Source organism: Panthera leo, chromosome A1 (assembly GCF_018350215.1).
Source record: "Panthera leo isolate Ple1 chromosome A1, P.leo_Ple1_pat1.1, whole genome shotgun sequence".
Classification (NCBI taxonomy): Eukaryota; Metazoa; Chordata; class Mammalia; order Carnivora; family Felidae; genus Panthera; species Panthera leo.
Window position 1 is genome coordinate 2421784 of NC_056679.1, and position 21947 is coordinate 2443730.

At 45.6% G+C, this 21947-nt stretch overlaps 1 protein-coding gene across 7 annotated transcripts in view; it reads left to right on the forward strand.

Moving 5' to 3' along the window:
* FGF9 (fibroblast growth factor 9) overlaps positions 1-21947 on the forward strand; it is a 93912-nt gene that overhangs the window by 42735 nt on the left and 29230 nt on the right. For 5 of the 7 annotated variants that reach the window (XR_006199852.1, XR_006199863.1, XR_006199866.1 and 2 more), the window contains 2 exons: positions 7134-8151; positions 8561-9670. The exons of 1 other annotated variant lie outside the window; for it this stretch is intronic. Coding sequence is in view for 1 of the 6 variants with exons in the window: in XM_042929322.1 (XP_042785256.1) it covers positions 19850-20126 (277 nt within the window). In the remaining 5 variants the exon portion in view is untranslated. Of the gene's footprint in view, positions 1-7133; positions 8152-8560; positions 9671-18483; positions 20127-21947 lie in introns of those variants that run through there. One more of the 7 variants, XM_042929322.1, reaches the window with a different exon arrangement.

The following is a 21947-nucleotide window of genomic DNA, read 5'->3' on the forward strand; positions in this document are numbered from 1 at the left end:
CCATCGTTGACTCGCAAGAAGGTCTTATTTTTCATGACTGAAAGTCCTATCTTTTGGTTGGGCTTGTATTTTAGTGATGAGTTAGGGGCAGTGTCCCTTGAGAACATAGGTCCCCAAATTGTAGGCAAAAAAAAAAAAAAAAATCATAATTTCATGTCTGATACTTTTTTTTTTTTTTTTTTGCTCTCTTGCTTTGGACATGTCTACATAAAGGAAGCCAAAAGTTAAAGTAAAACTCTAGATTAGCATTGTCGCCAGAAGGGGAGGGAAATTAGCAGAGAGTCCAAGATGAGTCCCAAGCGGCTATGTTTTTATGTTCCTCCACACATAATTCTGAGGCATAGCCAGGACTGAGACCTACCCCTGGGGTTTCTTTGATACTAACCATACTCTACGGACTACAAGGCAATCTCTCCAATGTACTCTTGACATCAGCAAAAAACAGGAGTAGTGAAACATGATTTGTGCCAACATAAGTTTGCACGTTTCCCATTTGTTTGTGGTCAGCATCGAATCCCAGTCCGATATTTATAGGCTTATTATTTTAAAGTATCCCACATCAAGGCTCTGTCAAACACTCAAGACAAATCTAAATCAACGTCTTGCTTTTCTTTGTCACTATTGGGGGGACTTGGGGATAATCACAAAGTTTCCTTCCAATTATGTGATTCCACTGTATGGCTCTGATAAGTCGGTACTTGAGTATACTAAATAGATTTGAATCTTTAGGCCTGGACGAGTTATATCTCAAGGTACTGTAATAATTCATGTATATAATGGCCGAGCCTGGCCAATGGTATTTATGAAACTTTTCCGTGACTCTAAACAGTCTCTACCACACTAGAAAAATAACGGTTTTATCTATTACCATGGGGCTGAATTATTCTATTTAACTAGAATTCTTATTATTGATGTTAAGTTGCTACTAATTAAAAAAACTTTTTTGAGTGTAGTTGACACACAATGTGACATTAGTTTAAGGGGTACAACATAGTGATTCAACAGTTCTGTGCGGTATACTGTGCTCACTTACGTGTAGCTGCCATCTGTCACCACACAGCACTGTCACAATATCATCGACTATGTTCCCTATGCCGTGCCTTTTGTTCTTGGATCTCCCGCCAATCTCCTTCACCCATGTTGCCCAACCCTGTACCGCCTTCCCTCTGGCAAACATCAGTTTACTCTCTGATTTCTGCTTTTTGTTTATTCATTTGTTTTGTTTTTTAGATTCTACACACGAGTGAAAGTATACAGTATTTGTCTTTCTCTGTCTGCCTTGTTTCACTTAGCATGACACTCTCTTGGTCCATCCGTCCATCTGTGTTGTTGCAAATGGCAATATCTCCTCTTTTTTATGGTGAAGTAATATTCCATTGTGTATATATATATATACACACCACATCTTCTTTGTCCATTTATTCTTGGAAAGACACTTGGGTTGTTTCCATATCTTGGATATTGTAAGTTATTTATAATTTTTCCCCCTTTTCCAGGTGTCTTTTTTTTTTTCTCCTGAATGGCCATAGTGATTAATTTTATGTGTCAATTTATGTCGGGTATTTGGTGAAACGTTATTCTAGGTGTTTCTGCGAGGGTATTTTTGGATGAGGTTAACATTTATATCGGTAGACTGAGTTGAAGCAGACTGCCCTCCATAAACGTGAGTGGGCCTCAGCCAATCAGTGTATAGCCTGCGTAGAACAAAGGCTGACCTTCTCCGAGTAAGAAAGAATCTTTCAGCCAGACGACAGCCTTTGAACTAGGCACTGCCTCTTCCACTTGGCAGCTTCCAGCCGTTAGACGTGAACTGCAATGTCAGCTCTGCAGGTTTCGGACTTGACCAGCATCTGTAATCACATAAGTCAGTTCCTTATAATAAGTCTCTTCGTGTAATCTGTCTCTATATAATAATCTTCATACATATGTAATCTTTATATATAAAGTCTAATAATATTCTATGTAGTAAATATCTCTCTATGTATATGCATATGTAGAACCCTGACTAATACAATGGATGATAAAAACCACACAATTTTCATTGTATTTTCAACCTTTCTTTTTTTTTTTTTTTTTAGTGATAAATATATTGGATTGTTAGCAGAAAAATATATGTTGTGTTACTTATGAATTACATTCATGGGGCATGAGGGTGCTATAGTTATAGGTTAAAAAAAACTTCCTCTTATTTTACTTTTGAGATGAAATAGATTTTGAATAGATTTTGAATACAAGTTCAATTAAACGGTAAATGAAAAGAACGCTGGTGCAATTTTGATTGGGATTGCACTGAATGTGTAGATTGCTTTGGGTAGTCTTGCCATTTTAACAATATTTGTTCTTTCAATCCATGAGCATAGAATGTTTTTCCATTTCTTTGTGTCTTCTTCGATTTATTTTAATCGCTTCTCGGCCTTTTGGCTAAGATCAAGTGCAATTTCTTTCATAAGTTTTCTATAGTTTTCAGCATACAGATCTTTTACATATTTGATTAGGTTTATTCCTAAAATTTATATGGAGCCACGAAAGACCCCGAGTAGCCAAAGTAATGTTGAAAAAAAAAACCAAAGCGGAGGCATCAGCATCCTGGACTTCAGCCTCTGCTACAAAGCTATAATCCTCAAGACAGTATGGTACTGGCACAAGAACAGACATATAGACCAATGGAATAGAATACAGAACCCAGAACTGGATGTATGAAATGTATGGCCAACTAATCTTTAACAAAGCAGCAAAGAGTATCCAATGGAAAAAAGACAGTCTCTTCAGCAAATGGTGCTGGGAGGACTGAACAGCAACACGCAGAAGAATGAAACTAGACCACTTTCTTACACCATACACAAAAATAAACTCAAAATGCATGGAAGACCTAAATGCGAGACAGGAAACCGTCAAAACCCTAGAGGAGAAAGCAGGCAACAACCTCTTTGCCCTCAGCTGCAGCAACTTCTTACTCAACACGTCTCTGAAGGCAAGGGAAATAAAAGCAAAAATGAACTATTGGGACTTCATCAAGATAAAAACTTCTGCACTGCAAAGTAAACAATCAACAAAACTAAAAGGCAACCGACAGAATGGGAAGATATTTGCAAATGACATATACAGATAAAGGGTTAGTATGCGAAATCTATAAAGAACTTACCAAACTCAACATCCAAAAAACAAATAATCCAGTGAAGAAATGGGCAGGAGACATGAAAAGACACTTTTCCAAAGAAGACATCCAGATGGCCAACAGGTACATGAAACGATGCTCAACGTCACTCCTCATCAGGGAAATACGAATCAAAGCCACACTGAGATACGACCTCACACTGGTCGGAGTAGCTAAAATGAACAACTCAGGAGACTCCAGATGCTGGCGAGGATGTGGAGGAACAGGAACCCTCTTGCACTGTTGGTGGGAATGCAAAGTGGTGCAGCCACTCTGGAAAACAGTGTGGAGGTTCCTCAAAAAGCTCAAAATAGAACTACCCTATGACCCAGCTAGAAATTTACCCAAGGGATGCAGGCGTGCTGATTCATAGGGGCACATGTACCCCAATGTTTATGGCAGCACTTTCAACAATAGCCAAATATGGAAAGAGCCCAAATGTCCATCAACTGGTGAATGGATACAGAAGATGTGGTTTATATATACAATGAAATAATACTTGGCAATGAGAAAGAATGAAATCCTGCCATTTGCAACAACATGGATGGAACTGGAGGGTATTATGCTGAGTGAAATAGGTCAGTCAGAGAAAGATAGGTATCATATGTTTTCACTCATACGAGGAACTTGACAGAAGACCATGGGGAAAGGGAAGGGGAAAAAAATAGTTTCAAACAGAGAGGGAAGCAAACCCATGAGATTGAAATACAGAGAACAATTGAGGGTTGATGGGGAGACGATGGAGGGGGGAAAATGGGTGACCGGCATTGAGGGAGGCACTTGGGATGAGCACTGATGAGTATGTAAGCGATGAGTCATGGGAATCTACCCCTGAAACCAAGAACACACTGTATACACTGTATGTTAGCTAACTTGACAATAAATTATATAGATAAATAAATAAATAAATAGAAATAAAAAAATAGTGAATGAAAATTGAATAAATCACTTGAAATATGTTATTTAAATATTTAATATTTAAATTAAATATTTAAATAAATGTGTTATTTAAAAAATAATGTAAATTATGTTTCATGATAAACTAAACCATACATACTACTATATTTAAAGTTGTAATGGTTTAGAGATTTATTTTTTTTTATTTTTTTTTATAAAATTTTTTTTTAATGTTTTATTTATTTTTGAGACAGAGAAAAACAGAGCATGAGCAGGAGAGGGGCAGAGAGAGAAGGAGACACGGAATCTGAAGCAGGCTCCAGGCTCTAAGCTGTCAGCACAGAGCCCGACGCAGGGTTCAAACTCATGAACTGCAAGATTGTGACCTGAGCCGAAGTCGGATGCTCAACCGACTGAGCCACCCAGGTGCCCCTAGAGATTTTTTTTTTAAATTTTTTTTTTTAACGTTTTATTTTATTTTTGAGACAGAGAGAGACAGAGCATGAACGGGGGAGGGTCAGAGAGAGAGGGAGACACAGAATCTGAAACAGGCTCTAGGCTCTGAGCTGTCAGCACAGAGCCCGACGCGGGGCTCGAACTCACGGACCGCGAGATCATGACCTGAGCCGAAGTCGGACGCCCAACCGACTGAGCCACCCAGGCGCCCCGAGATTTTTATTTTTAAGTTATCTCTATACTCAGCGTGTGGCTGAAACCCATGACCCTGAGATCAAGAGTTTTGTGTTCTACAGACTGAGCCAGCCAGCCGCCTCTAAAGTTTTAATAGTTTAACTACAATCAGTAACTTTCACTGACTCAGAACATTAATATTTTCAGCCACTTTAAAAGTGAACATATTTTATTCATTTTACCCTTCCAAAAATCACCAAAAATTCTGACATGATTTTAAAGTAATTTCAGCCAAGTTCGGAAACTAAAGATTAAGGGAATTTAACAAGCTTATTTTGTCCATAGACCTAGTGTTTGAGGAACTTGATCAGAATTTGTGGCAGAACTCATACCAGTATCGTCTAGACCAGGGTTTCTTAATCTTCGCACTATTGACATCTGGGGATGGATCATTCTTCGTTGTGGTATCCTGTCTTGTGCACTGTAGAATGTTCAGTAGCACCCCGGCCTCTACCGTGTAACCTCAAGTGTAGCCACCAAAAATGTGTCCAGAGAATGTCAGAAAGCCCCTTGGGTGGGGGTGGGGGGTGCAAAACCACCCCAGCTGAGAACCCCTGGTGTAGACACATATGGCATGAGGAAGGCTAGTCGCATAAATAAGGGACCATAGGCTAAAATAAATTTAAATAAGAGATCGTCTAATGAAAATAAAGTTTGATAAAGAAAAACAGTCGAAAACCTTTGGAGCCTGCAGTGTGGGAGTGATAGCTCTTCTCCACCTTTGGCCTCCTCACGGTTGACATTGTGGTTCACAGGGAGCGGATTTTGCTTTTCACCGATTTTTGCAGCGCCTCGCTACCTTGGTCGTCACCAAATTTAAAACAACCACCTACCTGAAGTAAGAATATGTCAAGTGTAAAGGTCCCAATCGACCAAGCGTTGTGTTAAGCAGGCCTTGGAAGGAAGACAGGGCATTATTTCCTAAGAGTTCTGTGTTTGGTGAGGTCTGAAATGAGCTGAGAAAGTAGTCCCGTTAACTAAATTAGCATGGCTGGGAGAGAATATTGAGAGGCTCTGAGGGTCAGTTTGATGTGTCCAGTTGGCGAGGCTATAGTCCCCAGTTATTTAATCAAACGCTTGTCTAGGTGTTGCTCTGAGGTATTTCATACACGTGGCTAACACGTATAATCAGCTGACTCGAAGTAAAGATTATCCTGAATAATATGGGTGGGCCTGCGCCCATCAGTTGAAAGCCTTTAACGACATTAACTGAGGTTTCCCTGGGGTGGGAAACCTTTCGCCTGTCCACAGCGGCTTCAGCTTTTGCTCCCCAGTTTCTGGCTTGCAGGCCTGCCCCACAGGTTTTGAACTCGCCTTGCCGGCCTTCACGGTTGTTGGAATATGTATCCCTCCCTCCCCCTCCCTCTCTCGCTCCCTCCTCTGTTTCCCCTTAAGCCTTAATGCTCAAGCTGACTTACAACAGAAGAACAACGCCGTTTATTATCCAGGGACAGAAGGAAGACAGGCCTCCATCTCATGGATTCTGTCTCCTTCTGGAGTCTGGCACGTGGTGCTCAATAAATGATGAGTTGGATGCAGCACGTCATACTAGCAATGGCTACAAACACCTCTGGAGCATCTACACTTTAGATGTCTTTGCCAGGAAGTGGGGAATTTCTGTGAAAAAGGCACCGTCTGGCTTTCAAAAAAAAAAAAGCATTCTCATATAAGTCACGTTAAACACACTGTTGAAAATGTGGAAAACGGAAGGCACACACACTCACGTTCGCGATCAGAACGTGACTCGGGTCGGCTTTCGGCGCATTTCCTGGAGGCTCCTCTCCTCCTGAACCCCCACCCCGTGCAGATGTTTTTGTGCAGAGGCAGTCACGCTGTGTTTAAAATTTCTCCCAGCTTCCTCTCTTGATACGACTTCATCTTCATAAACCTCATTTTCCCTTTGTTTATTTAGTTTTCTGTTGAAAAAAGCAAAACCGATGAGCGCTCATTAATAGGATGGAACTTTGTGGGGCCCTTTCAGATGCGCGGCCTTTTCCACGGGCTCTCTTTTTATCCTGCAAACAAGCATACGGCGAGTATTTTCATCCCCGGGCTACAGATGAGGAAACTGGCCTGGGAGTCCCTGAAGAGCTCGTGCAGTCTGCCCGATGGCAGGCCTTCGGAAAAATACGCTCCTTCCCCTCTGCCATGCAGTCGTGTTTTGCTTGCTTTATGCCATCTTCTCTTTCGTGGCTAACGGCATTGATGGGTTGAGAGAGCACTCCTGTTCATCTTGTTCTGTGAGAAAGAACGTGCGAAGACTCAGTAGCTCGTTCCATATTGTATCGTATGGCGTCAGTATTTTCCCGCAACTTGACAAAGTGAAGCGTGCCTTTTTTCTTTAGGTGTGTGACGATTCCTGTTTTACTTCAATTTCTGTTTTCAAATTTAGGTCACATCCCAATGATGTTTACTGAGGAAAAGTGAACTCTGGAGAGCCACGGTTTGGGGCTCTGGGTGAGTCGCTGGTAACCATCCCACTCGAAATCCACGTAATCGGATACATACTTAAGACGGACAGACCAAAGTGCCACATCATCATCCAAGTCCACTGGAAGGACGCAAAGTAAAATGAATAACTGAGTGCATGAATAAGTACAATTCAGCTACGATTAAAGAAATGCTCAGAGATTAAGAAGGAGCACAGCGAGCTGAATCTCTTTTTCACGTGAAGAGGTAACTCCGAGTACAGCATTCTCTCCATTGGGGGTATACTCAGAAATACTAAGGACCTTCTGCTGTTTTGCCGTGTACTGAAGCAAATCGTGCCACATTAGAATAAACGATTCCCTTACATTAAATATATTACATGAAAAAAATAAATAAACAATTCCCAAATATGGCTGATTAAAATCGCGTGTGATCACATTACAGCACGAAAACATGACTTTACTTCCTTTGCCCTCAAGGAGCTCACGTGTACTGCGAATAATAATGCTCCCCCCCCCAGCATTTACTGTCTGTGGTGATGTCGTGTGCTGAGCGTGGCTCTAGTTTTCACTTTTCTTTGAACCCACGCTGTGTAACTATTCTTGAGTCTCGTACACAAGCTGATATCAACTGTGCTTCTTCTGGGTTTGACCAGTTTATGACCAAGACTTGCTCTCCTCCCCTCTCCGATTTCTAAAAGAATTGCACTGATGCTGGGAGAGGATTTCTGACCATAGGGACTTCCCGAATCTCCTCCAGAGAACACCACGTAAGTGTTGCCGGCTCAGCTTAATAGCAGCTACTCTGCCACAGCGACAGGGGCTTTGTCGAATTGCAGAAGCTATCTAGAAGGTACTTAAAGATGGTGTACATTCCACCTCTTTGAAAGGTCAGCTTGGGAAACCTGTCTAGAGAGACAGTAAGGATAAACGTATCCTCCCAGCTCTGTAATATCGAGAAGCCAGCATGGTTCTCTAGAGGTAAGTTTACATACCAGCATAATTCATGAAATTAATGTGCCGGGAGGTTCATAAAGGGTACAGTTTTACTGCTGTGTGTGTGTCTCCTTAGAAAATTTTGGGATGTTACCATTATTCTTTAAATTAATTTATTTAAATTCAAGTGAGTTAACATACAGTGTAGTCTTGGCTTCAGGAGTAGAACCCGGTGATTCATCTCTTACACACGACACCCAGTGCTCATCCCAACACGTGTCCTCCTTAGTGCCCACCACCCTTTTAGCCCGGCCCCCCACCCACCTCCCCTCCAGCAACCCCTCAGTTTGTTCTCTGTATTTAAGAGTCTCTTATGGTTTGTCCCCCTCTCTGTTTTCTATTTGTTTGTGTGTTTTTTTGTTTTTTGTTTTGATTTTGCATTTCTTCCCATCAGTAACCCGGTGGAAAAATGCTGTCTGAGGTGAATGTTTCCTAAGTGCTGTAAACCCGCCTTTATGAAGATCTCAGGTGATTCACCAATAACCTGAGATCAGCCTGAATCTGCGTGCATTCAAGCATTCTTGTAAGCGGAGACTAACAAGCGTGAGTCAGTTGTTGGAGACTGTGCTGTGTAGCCTGGCAAATAAGCTCCCATTTGTTTTCATGTCCTTCATACAGAGGGACTGCAGACAAGCCAGGTCTCAGAAGAACGGAGGAGAACCCTCCTCCCTTCCCCGTGGGCGGTTGTGCCCAACGGGTGTGGCTTCACAGATGTCCCGCCGAGTCGGGTACCCTAGTTTACCCTACGCCACGGACCTGGTAAACGTTGGGATAGTGGATGTGTCACACCCTCGAAAACTACAAAACATGACATATAAGGTAGAATCCTTATCGTAATAATCCTGTCATCTTCAGAAATAAAATGTGAAACTTCTACTTGTGGATACTGTGCAGTCAGCTGAGGCCGGCCAGTAACTCTACTGTAACGACTAGGAAAAACCAGAGAAATTACACAAATGAGATCTGGAAAGGCGCCCCTGGGTTGTGGAAGAAATGAGTAGTAGAGGAACTAAGATCACAGAGAGAGAGAAATTGTTTGCAGGTAAGCTGCAGACGCACAGATGTTTTTGGCCCTGGTGACATTTATTGATTCTGGGCACAGGTTGAGGATCAGGCGTGGCTCGGGCAGAGGGTCCTTGTAAAGGTAAGAGAAACCAACAAAGCTCTAACCAACTGGGGGCCTAGTGTGAAAATATTACAAACTTGAGGGGCTTCACCCTCAAAGCTGGTTTTCTCCACAAGACGTTTGCTGAGTTCTCAGGGTTCATAGGATGCGGGGAAGTGAAGCTGAAAGTTTCTAAGGGGCAAATGAAACCTCCCACAGGCTTATGTTCTTAAAAAGCAAGATGCCTCTGGGGGATCGGGCCCGCTTCAAGCACATGGCTGTTTCCTCCTGGCCTTAAGGCATTTGCCAGATTTTGGGATTCCTGGGTTAAGCGTCGGACTTCAGCTCAGGTCATGATCTCACGGTTCGTGAGTTAGGGCCCCACTTCGGGCTCTGTGTTGACAGCTCGGAGCCTGGAGCCTGTTTCCGATTCGGTGTTTCCCTCTCTCTCTGCACCCCCCCCCCCCCAAATAAACATAAAAAAAAAAGACTTTTGCCAGATTTTGAAGCTTTGTAAGGGTGAGGAACCTGGAAAGTTGGTTTGAAAATGTCTGACCTCTTCTAGAGTTGAGGAAACAGACACCCCCTGGGCTCTCCATCAGAAGTAGGGAGGGCTATACTCAAGGAACTGGGTGAGCCAAAGACCTGTAGAGTCTTACTAAAACTGCAACCCAACCCCAGCCCAGTTCAATTATTGATTGGATTCACATGATCAGCCACTCATATCTAAGAAGAAAAGGGACACGCTCTCTAGTGGAATATAGCATCAGCAGGAACTTACATATTTCTAAATAGCTGCCATACAATCAATAATATCTAGACATGCATGGATATAAATTAATATAGGCTGTACAAAAGTAAACATTTTCTAGATGTTTTCTCCCACTCTAAAGAGATTTTGATGTAAATAGAAAAGCAGCTATTTATTTATTTTTAAGTCAGTTTTTTTTTAAGTTTATTTATTTTGAGAGAGACAGAGCGAGTGAGGGAGGAGCAGAGAGAGGGAGAGAGAGAGAGAGAGAGAGAATCCCAAACAGGCTCTGAGCACAGAGTCAGACTTGGGGCTCAAACTCATGAAACTGTGAGATCATGAACTGAGCTGAAACCAAGAGTCAGCTTCTTAACTGACTGAGCCACCCAGGTGCCCCAGAAAAGCAACTCTTTAATAAAAGTATGACGTTGATGTTAGTAGGTAGATAATTGGAATGAGATGCCTATTCTTTTTCACTCATCCTTTACCTCATTTGATATATGACTTCCAGAAATGTCAGTCACACCTCTGATATTATTTTATGCTTCTTAATGTAACTTACATTTTATACTTTTTCTGTTCTTCCTATGTCTTATGTTTTTAGGTACTTATTAAATATTAGAAACTTGGCAATTAAAAAGCATCAAACTATAAGAAATGAAGTAGATAGATGTGCCGTTAAATTTAGCATTCTTATTAATGATAACCAAAGGCAGAGTTAGGAAAAAAAATGGAGAAGAGAATATAGACAGATAACTCAGTGGGAATCTGGTTACAAATTAATCTTAAACTGCAAAGAATTAGGAGTGGAGAACGCAGACTTTTGCGTTGGAAGGTCCGTGTTAGGATCCTGCTTCATCGCTGTTCAGCTGTGTGACTTCAGGCAAGTGTCTTGACCCCTCTAAGTCTTAGTTTCTTCAACCCTAACAAGCAGAGGTAATAATGTCGAATTTGTAGTGTAATGAAGTTTTAAATGAAATAGGGCAAGTGAAATTCTTGGCGTGTATTGAGTGATAACTATTATTGTTGCTGTTGTTACTTTTACCCCATCCATATTCTAAAAGTGGGGGTGGGGGGAAGTAGAGAAAGAGGCAAGAAAAAGAGTTAAAATGAGTTATGCTGGAGTGACCAAAAGGAAAGTGGAGAGGCATGGGAATGGAGAGGCAAACAAGGAGGGGAGGTTACGGTAGGAAGTTGGGCAGCTTTGCAGGCCATGAGAATGAACTCGGAGTGGAAGGTGGGACATTTTGAACCGGCGATGTGATCTAATATTGGGACAATTACAAGTGAAGAAAGTCCTAGGACTTTGCCGGTCACATTTTATGATAGGAGAAATCAGGAGAGGCAGAAAGGTAAAAGGAACCGGGAAAGTGCTGAACACTGCTAAGGACACACAAGAATTATCCTGAAAGAGACGGAAAGGAGCAGCATCTGGAGATTGACTCTATTACATTTTCAGAGATGTGTTATTTCACGAACCTGGGTCGTGTGCAGAAAAGTCTTCCCTGATCACATTTTCTGCAGCTCCTCCCAAGACCAGGTGCTGTACTTCCATTCCTTCCAAAGAGGAATATGTAATTACGTAAAAAAGTTAAGCCGTGCTTATGTTTTTGTAAAGAAACGCTACATTCGTGTGGTTCAAGATGGTAAGAAAGTGTATGCAGTGAAAATTCTCCCTCCTATTCATTGTCCCCTAGGTATATGATTTTCAGCAGACAAGCAAAGCTATTGTCTTTGTTTCTTCTATATATTTCTAGAGATATTATTTACATGTATTAATATAAAGGTTTTCCTTTAGGACATAAATGATGCCATAACACATATACTGTTCTGGACTGTGTTTTTCTCTTCAACAGTATTCTTTGGAGTTTAGTCCATGGTAGTATACAAAAACCTTCCCTATTTTTTTTTTTCCTTTACCAAGCTGCTTGAGATTCTATTTTATGGAATTATTTTTGAAAAAAAAAATTTTTGATGTTTATTTATTTTTGACAGAGACAGAGACAGAGACAGAGACAGAGCATGAGCGGGGGAAGGGCAGAAAGAGAGGGAGACACAGAATCGGAAGCAGGCCCCAGGCTCTGAGCTGTCAGCACAGAGCCCGACGCAGGGCTCGAACTCACAGACTGAGAGATCATGACCTGAGCCGAAGTCGGACGCTCAACCGACTGAACCACCCAAGCGCCCCTATGGAATTATTTTAATTCGTGTAACCAGTCATTCATTTTTTAAACTTTATTTATTTTGAGAGAGAGAGTGTGCACGCATGCTTATGAGTCGGGGAGAGAGTGGCGCAGAGCCCCACGTGGGGCTCAGTCTCACGTACCCTGAGATCATGACCTGAGCCAAAACCAAGAATCAGACACCCAACTGACTGAGACACCCAGATGCGCCATAACCTGTTCCTGATGGACACATGAACTGTTTCCAGTCTTTTGCGACTACAAAGAGCGCTACAGTGAGGAATCTTCTGCACACAGGATTTTGTACATGTGTATATAGATACTGAAGATAAATTTCCAGAAGAGAGATTGTTGAGTCAAAGGATCTGTGCAGTTGTGATATACAAGTAGATATTATCAAAGGTGCCCTTCCTCAAGGCTGTGACAACTTCATCTCCACAGTGATATATGAGAGCATCTGAATTCCCCAAACTCTTAACACAGTATTTTATATCATTTTTTAAATAGTTGTCGAATTATAGCAAAAATGGTATATCTGCAGTTTTATTTTACATTTCTTTTATTATAAATGGAATTGAAACTATTTACTAATGTTTAAGAAGCATTTGTATTTTCTGTAAACTATTCTATCGTATTTTTCTTTTGTCCCCCCACACTTTAAATATGTCATTCCACTCCTCTTGCTTGCATGGTTTCTGAGGAAAAGTCCAATGTGATTCTTTTCTTTGTTCCTCTATAGGGAGGATTCCCCGCCCCCCCTCTGGTCTTTTTCGAGATTTTCTCTTTGTCTTTGTCTACACTGTGGACATGGATATATGTTGAGCGTGAGGTACGCTGTACATTGTTTTGGGTTTGTCCTACTTACTGTTCTCTGACCTTCCTAGATCCGTGGCTTAGAGTCTGTCATTAATTTTGGAAATTTCTTAAATGTTATCTCTTCAAATATTTCTTCTGTGTTTCTCTCTTTTTTCTCCTTCTAGTGTTCCCATTACATGTGGGATACTTCCCTTGTCGTTTTCCCACAGTTCCTGGATATTCTGTTCCGTTGTTTTCTTTCTTTTATCTCCGCGTTTCAGTTTGAGAAGTTGCTATTGACATGTATTCTGAGCTCACTGGCTCCTTCCCTGACTGTGTTCAGTGCCCTGCTGAACCCATCAAAGGCCCCCTTCATTTCCGTCGCAGTGTTTCGGATTTCTCGCACTTCCCGTAGACTCTTCCCTTTACCTTTCTCTTTTCTGCTGTCATCACCTATTGGTTCTTGCATGTTATCCACTTTTTCCATTAGAGAGCTTAACCCATTAATGATGTTTTTTTCAAAAAAATGTGTAACGTTTATTTGTGAGAGACAGAGCACAAGCGAGGGAGGGGCAGAGGGAGAGGGAGACACAGAATCCAAAGCAGGCTCCGGGCTCTGAGCTGTCAGCACAGAGGCCAGTGTGGGGCTCAAACCCACGAACCTGTGAAGATCATGACTTGAGCCAAAGACGGATGCTTAACTGACTGAACCACCAGGCGCCCCTAGTGATGGTTGTTTCAAATTCCGGGTGTGATAATTCCAAAACTTCTAACTCTTACTTTGTCTTTGTACACTGTGCTTTTTTTTTTTTTTTAACCTTTTAACCTTTTTGTGGAAGGCTGGATATGATGTATTGGGTAAAAATTACTTAGGTAGACAAGCCTTTTGTGTGAGATTTTATATTTATCTGGCTAAGAGTTAGGCTGTTTTTACTGTTTGCAGTTGCTGTGGGGTCAGGGACTAAAATTTCTTCCGGTGTCTTTTTCATCTCCCTTGTTTTATCTGGGAGGCTTCGTAAATAAGGTCTGAGTCTTGCAGTTCTTGTGGCTCTAATAATCCCTGTATTATGCTGGAGCCCTCTGGATGTTGTGGTAAGAGGTAGAGGCAGGGGAAGTGTTCTCTAGTCCTATGACGAGGTCTCAGTCTTTTAGGAATCCCGAACTGGGTATTTCCTTTTCCCCACAGTGAGGTCTAGAGGGGGCTGGAGGGAATGATGACTTCCCCGTCTTTACATGTCAGACTAGAAAACAGAAGTCCTATTTTTCTTATTGATTTATAGGAGCTCTTTATATATTAGGGAAATGAGTTCTTTATCTTGATATGAGATGGACATTTTTTCCATTTTGTCATTTATCTTCTGAATTTGTGTTTTCCCTCCCTGCAGTTAAACATTGTTTTGTCTGTGGTAGAATTTGTCATCATTCCCTTTCGGGCATTTGGATTCTGTGATACAATTAGTAAGAACTTCACTACTGAGATGATAAAGGAATTCTTCCATTGTTTCTTTTACTATTTGTTATGGTTTTATTTTTTAATATTGAAATATTTGCTCCATTTAGGTTTTATCCTCACGTAAAGTGTGAGGAATAGATATTACTTATTTTTTCCCAGCTGTCTATTCAGTTGTTTCAAAACCATTTGCTCAATAGTTCATTCCCCACCTCCCCCGATTGCTTATCATGTATTAAATTATACTATGTATTCAGGTCTATTTCTGTGATTTCTATTCGGTGTCATTGCTTTATCTATATGACAACACTACTCTGTTTTGAGTGTTATAGCTTTAAAATATTTAAAAATATTGTATGGCTAGTTACCTTCTTATTTTTCTTGTCAATTTCAAACATTTTTTGGTCAATTTAAAATGAATTTTCGATATTAACTTTAGCATCCGAGTTTCTAATTAAAAAACATATTGGTTTTTTTTTTGTGTGTTCATGTTAAGTTTTTAGATTAATTTAGGAATGATTATGTATGTATGAAATTGAGTTTTTTCAGTCTGAGAACACTACATGCCTTTCTATTTGTTTAGTTCTTCTTTTGTGTCCCTAGAGAGCTTTAAATGTGTTTCTTCATGTAGACCTTGCACATTTTTTTAATTGTATTCCTGGAAATTTATCTTTCTTGTTCCCCCCGTATTGTAACTACGGCCTTTATTCCTTCATTATGTCTTTTAACTAGTTGTTCTTGTATACATATAAGCAATTTCCTTCTGTGTAAATTTCTTTTTTATATTTATATTTATTTAATGCAAACATGCCATTTATAAAAATTTATAATATATGTATATATGTGCATATATGTATATGCTAATATATGCTTATTGTATGCACAGTATAGTATGCATATAGTATATGCTCGTATATGCTTATTATACTAGAGGGTCATATACTTGGCACCATCACTCGTTAGCGCTGTGGCAATAGGCATGTTACTTAATGTTTAGAAGTCCGTTTTTTCATGTGTAAAATGGGATAAGAGTACCTATCTCATAAGGCGATTTTGAAAGTTAAAAAGGTAAAACACAAAAGCACTTAGTAGTGTGGAACACAGCAAGCAGTCAATAAATGTTGGTTCCAATAGTTCTGTCCTCTTACCATTGAAGCTTACCTGTAGTCCACGGGGGTCAGAATAGGAACTGACTTCAACCTTCCCAAACACTCCTCTCCACTCCACACTCCTCACAATTTCCAAACCAGAGCCCTTGACTAAGGGGCTGTAGAGGAGGTGGGGAGGGTGGGGGAAATGGAGATGGGAGGGGGGAGGCCCAGTTACACCTTTATTGTAGGAAACGAATGAAAGTATTCCATGGTGATGTGCATTTGGGGGTCCAGGGAAGTCAGGAGGAGGGGACACGTGTTAATGAAGAAAGCAGTAGAGGTGGGCAGAGCGCTTTTTCCAGCGGTCACCTGAAATTTGTAGGGACTTTATTATACCTTACAGGCCATTGTTTACATACATGTGTCATAAACTCAGCCCCGGCCCATGAAAGGGGTATCAGCAGTCACGGGGAGCAGATCTCGGTGGGGCAGGGAGGGTTGGGGAAACTCTTTCCAGATCTGTTGCCCCCTATCTTAGTGCTCATTGCTCTTCATGGCTCTCTTCACTTACCTCATCATTTATTCCCATCGGGGTCTAAGCACTAAATGATCAGCAGAAGAGACTGATGAAGAGAAAACCAGAGGGATTAAAATATTCTGAGAGGAGACAGCCTGAGAGAGCACTGCGATGGGAATCAATAATAGTATTTGCTGCATATCTCATGGGCAGAGATGTGGGGGGAAGGACATCAGGACTAGCATAATGATAGCTCTTAAGTGTCTATTGTTTGCTGCCCGTTTTATATGCATTTTTCCTTTTATTCCTAACAACAGTCTTCCAAGGCAGGTGTTATTAAGCCAATTACACCACGTGTGTGGAAAGCAAGGCCTCATTCCTCTTGGAGTTTGGCATCTATGTACCAATTGAAAAATACTTATAAAACCTACGCACACAGGCGTGGACCCAGGAGCTCATGACCATGCGTTCTGGCGAAAAGGGGCGCGACCCCTGGAAGGAAAGAGATGGTCGCCTTAACTGTAATAGGAAGGCAGGACCAAACAGAGGGGAGGGCACCTTGACCCGCACGTTGACGGCGCAAGGAAGGGGCGGAGGCTTCCTGCGGCTCGAGTTCGGCGTGCGGATGAAGTGTGGGTTCGTCCGCCGCAGTAGCAGAGCGACGCCGGGAGCACGCTGCTCCTCGGCGGGGAAGCGCTCCGTCAGCTCCTCAGCCCCGGCTCCCGCCGCCGCATCCTTTTTAAAGTGACAGTCACGGGGCTGCAGGATTCGGAAGCGGAAATGGTCTTTGCTCATTGGCTCACCATCTAAACTCGGACCGAAAGAATGTGGTTGGGGACAGCTGGCGGAAACTGTCCCAGGCCGGTCTTCAGTGGAAGCGTCCACGTGCTGCTCATGGCTCCCCTCATCGAGCGTCTGGCCCCCTCTCCCCCCGCCCCCGGTCGCCTGTCTCCCTTCATCAGCTTCTGCTGGCAAAGTCACCCACCCGGCACACGGGGCCCGCGCGGCCCAGGGACGGCCCCGCGAGAGCCGGCGCTGCTGGCTGCCTCCGTGCTGGATGCCGGCCACTCGGGTGGTTTATGAGAAGTGACACTTCCTCCCCGGCTTCTTGAGCAGTTACCGTGAAAGCCCACCGTCGACGTGACCGCCGTCAATGCCGCGGGGCAGGGCTCTGGTGCTTCCTAAACACGTAAGCACGACGCACGGAGTCAGCCCGCGGACACCCAATGACCTGGGACTGCGGCAAAGGGGTGTGGGAATGGCCAGGAGGGAGGACCCCCTCGCTCCTCGCCCTCCTCTCCGCCGGGGCCGGGCCGGAGCACGCCTTCCGCCCCGGGGGCGGCGGAAGGTCGCTCCGGGTCGCCGGCTACCCCCCGCACCCGAGAAATCTGCCAATTCACGACTCCCTCTCATCTTCCGGCGAAACCCTCTCGTCCCGAGCAGGGCCAGCCCCGGGGCCTCACCTCCGGCCTCTCGCCGACTCCTGGGGCGGATCCCCACCCCCCTCCCAACCCCGCGCCCCCATAAAGAGGCTGCCTCCCTTTCCCGGCGCAGGGGTCCAGTCTCCGCTCCCACCCCGCGCCTCACTCGCACGTCCCGCGCACTAGAGCCGTGCTCAAGTCCCGGCAACTTTCACCATCTTGACCCGAGAGCCGGGCCATTTCTGAGACAATGTGAACAAAGGGGAGCGGCGGGGCGAGGGGCCGGCGGGCGGACTGCGGGGCGAAGGTGTGCGCGCGCGGGGGCGGGGGGCGGCGCGGGGGGTCCCGGCGCCGGCCGGCCGGCCGGCCCGGGCTCCGAGCGCGCCGCCGCCGGGCTCCGGGGCCGGCCTGGCTCGGCGGGGCCCCCCGAGGCCCGGGGTGGCGATTTCTTTCTTTGTCCCGGCCCGTGGCCGGGCGCGGAGGCCGCTGGCCGCGGGCGGGAAGCCGAGCCCGGGCTCCGGGGCTCGGGCTTGCGCTTGGGGCCCCGCGAGGCAGGGCAGCAAGGAGCGGCTGCGGGCCCCGGGGCGCCCCCCACGCGCCTCCCGCGCGCTCCCCCGACTCCGCGGCTGGCTTCCGACCGTGGGGGAGACCCCGGAACTCCTCGGTCGGGCCGCAACCGCCAGGGCGGCACGGCTCGCCCTCAACAGCGTGGCTGGGGGCAAAGAGGGGGTCCACTGGCGCGCTCGCCTCCACCCCGACCCTCCGAAGATGCGCGCGCTAGTGGAACTCGGGGGCCGAGGCGGTTCTCTGGCGCCCCCGCTGCCGGCTGCACCGCGGTCGCCCGGATCCGGGCTGCCAGGCTGGACCTAAACATAGCCGGGTGTGTGGAAACCGATGCCGTCAGAAAGCCCCGAACAGAACGGTGGGCACATCTGCCTCGCCTGTGTGTGTGTGGGGGGGGGGGGGGGGGTAGGGAGAGGGGGAGAGAGACCGAGAGACAGAGAGGAAAAAGACAGGGAGAGAGAGAAGCTGGGTCCACATCCATCCGGCTTACCTGCAGCACGGTTTGCGCCTCTGCGTGTCTGGCATTAAGAATGAAAGAGAAACTGCCCTGTGCATTCGAGCTCACCGAATCCCCCCCACTTCCCTCCAACTCTTTCGACTAAGTTTTATTTTATAATGCAAGGCAACACTGCAGAGTCCACGCGAAAACCCGCTTCCCGATGGCAGTCTGAACCTCCGTCGGTGTCTCCAGCCAGATTTTAGGTCGCCAGCCTCGATTCAGCAGGAGACGCGGCGTTTCCGCCTCCCGCCTCCCGCCTCCCCCGGTGCATCCTCCTTTGTACGGCGAGGGCTGCTCGGCCGTCTCCCGGGAAGTCCCGCGCTCTGGCACGCTGCGCCGGGCCTGCGGCAGAGCCGCGCGGGCCGTGCGGGCGGGCGCTAGGACCGCGGGGAGCCCGGGCGGCCGCGGCGCTACCTTAAACCCAGCCCAATGCCGCTGCCTGCGCCACTCTGCGCGCCGGCGGGGGCTGCGCAGGAGGAGCGCTCCGCCCGGCTACAACGCTCCGCGAGCCGGCGCGGCAACACCTGTTCGCGGCAGCCAGGGCGGCACGCGAGCTCCCGGTCGCGGCTCCGCTCGCTCGCCGCTCGCCACCCGTTCTAAGCCAATGGACGTCTGCCGAGCCTCTGGAGAATTCTGGATACTAGCTTTGGACGCCTAAAGTTTTTTTCTGCTTTTTGTTTTTTTAAATAACAATAATTTTTTTTTTTTTTTTTTTTTTAGAGGGGGGACCGGGAGGGGAGATTTTGTCGCCGCCGCCAACGTGAGATTTTTTTTTTTTTCCCCTTGAAGGATTCATGCTGATGTCTGCAGAGTCGGTTAGAGTAAAAACAGCGCATGCCTTCCTGGAGTCGGGATCCGTAAATTCTGACGTAGCCCGTGCATCTTAAAAATCCTTATAATAACGCCTAGGCATTTAAGTTGCTATGGTCATTCCGATCTCAAACCAAATGGAGAAACTACGGATTTTTTTTCCTTATTACGGTCGGATGGGATGAAGACCTTCCTGCCTGCTAAGAGCTGGGGATCTATCCATAGAGATACATAGATATGTTTATCAATATGTCAGTGTGTGAGTATAAAGTGGTGGTTTCTTAGACTATCAGTGGTTTGACCTTGAACCTGTGCCAGTGAAACAGCAGATTACTTTTATTTATGCATTTAATGGATTGAAGAAAAGAACCTTTTTTTTTTTTTTCTCTCTCCGCAACTGCAGTAAGGGAGGGGAGTTGGATATACCTCGCCTAATATCTTCTGGGTTCATACCGTCATTATTGTTTATTGCTGTGCTCCAAAAGCCGAGTCCTCTGATGGCTCCCTTAGGTGAAGTTGGGAACTATTTCGGTGTGCAGGATGCGGTACCATTTGGGAATGTGCCCGTGTTGCCGGTGGACAGTCCGGTTTTGTTAAGTGACCACCTGGGTCAGTCCGAAGCAGGGGGGCTTCCCAGGGGACCCGCGGTCACGGACCTGGATCATTTAAAGGGGATTCTCAGGCGGAGGCAGCTATACTGCAGGACTGGATTTCACTTAGAAATCTTCCCCAATGGTACTATCCAGGGAACCAGGAAAGACCACAGCCGATTTGGTAGGTATACCATTAACCCTTTAATGTCCGTGCGATGCCATGTTCGGGTTATAACTACCAAGAAGGTGGTGGCCGGGCGGGGGTATGCAGGAAGGGGTCTCTCCCTCTGCTTCTGTTTCTGTCTTGCCAGCTTAAAAAAAAAAAAAAAAAAAAAAAAAAAAAAAGAAAAGAAAAGAAAAAAGAGAAAGAAAGAAAGAAAAGAGAAAAAAAAAAAAGCCTCCGGAATTGCAGATCCGCTGCTGGCACTGATGCAACTCTACATTGAAAGGCCCCCCCACTTTTTTTTTTGAAAGGAGGGCATGATTTATAAATATAACACAAGTCTCTAGTTCTTTTGCATCAGATACACGGGAAGATCGGGTTTAGGAAGTTTCTTTTGAATGGACTGATTCCGCGAGTTTAAAGCTTTAATCATTAACTACTGAGAACTTGAAAATGCATTTTGCCGAAGGCAGTGGTTATTATCTTGTGCCCCAATGAAGTTTTTGCTCCCCCTCTTTTTCTTCTAATAAGTACACTGCTTGAATTGTAAATTAAGCGTATTGTTTATTCCCACCGCGAGGGTCTGAAAACCCCGTAGGCGAAGGTTGCTGACTGATTGTTCTGCTGGGAGGACTAAAGTCATATTTTAGACTCCGAGAGCAGCAGAGGCAGAGCGCTGGGGGAAAATGACTCGGGAAGGGGTCGAACGCTCACCGGGGGCGTTTGTCTTTACAGCTATCAAGTTATTACCTATGCTCTGTATTTGTACAGTGTGCAGCCCTGTGTGGCTTTCCTGGGTGGTTCCCTGGTGTGTGTGTGTGTGTGTGTGTGTGTGTGTGTGTGTGTGTGCGCGCGCGCGCGTGCAAAAGCTGCGAGCTAATTTTAAAGGACATTCCGAGGATTTCATTTCCCAAGGAGGGTACTTGTGACTCAGCACTGAGGGCTGCAGACCCGGGTGCTGGTGACTCTGCTCCCATTAATGCCTGCACGCACGTGCCTGCGGGGCCACCCTGAGCCCAGCAGCACAGTGTCAGCGAGCACAATACCGATGGGGAGACTCTCGGGTGTTTTCCTTACTCACTAAAAAGCAAGCAAGCTCCAGTTGGGCAACCAGACTGTTGGAAGGAGTTAACTTCTCAGTGAACCCACCTGACAACACTTAAACTAGGTCGTAAAAAACAAAGTCCTGTGGTGATTTTTCTTTCTCATGCTTTAATGCCAGATGTTGAACGCAGCCTAAACTATCTGTTTAGATTCGTGGGGCTGTAGAGGATGCCAGAAGGTGAGGACGACTCAGGCCTGGGATGGGGATGGTCCCAGATCCACGAGGCCCAGGATTTTCTCCTTTTGCTCACCGCCAAGCCTAAGCCCCAAGCTGAACCTACTAGTGTAAATATTTCTGGCAGTCTCCCCTCTCTGCTTAAAAAAAGGAAAGGAAAAGGCAAAGCTGTAGGTCTTTGCTTTGCAATTATTCAGTTGAAATATAACTGCCCCTCCCCCCGCCCCCCGAAGTGAACGCAGCCCTGGTTGTTGCAAAGCGTAGACTAAACTTTACTAAAAGTGCTGTTCTGTCTGGCCACTTTAAGGGCTGCTACCGTGCCTAGCGCTCGGTACCCGAACAACAGGCCACGGTGGGCGACCGTGGGTGGGGGAGCGAATGTGCGCCCGGCCGCAGCGGCCCCCCGCTGGACGTCTGCACCGCGCCGGCGGTTGGCCGGCGGCGTGGGCGGGCGGCCTAGGTGCGCCGGGCGGCTGGAGCCCCGGTCCTCCCGCGCTCCCGGCCGGCAGGTGCCGAGTCGGCAGCCCGGGCCCCCCGGCGCTCTCGGCGGCCGCCCGGCC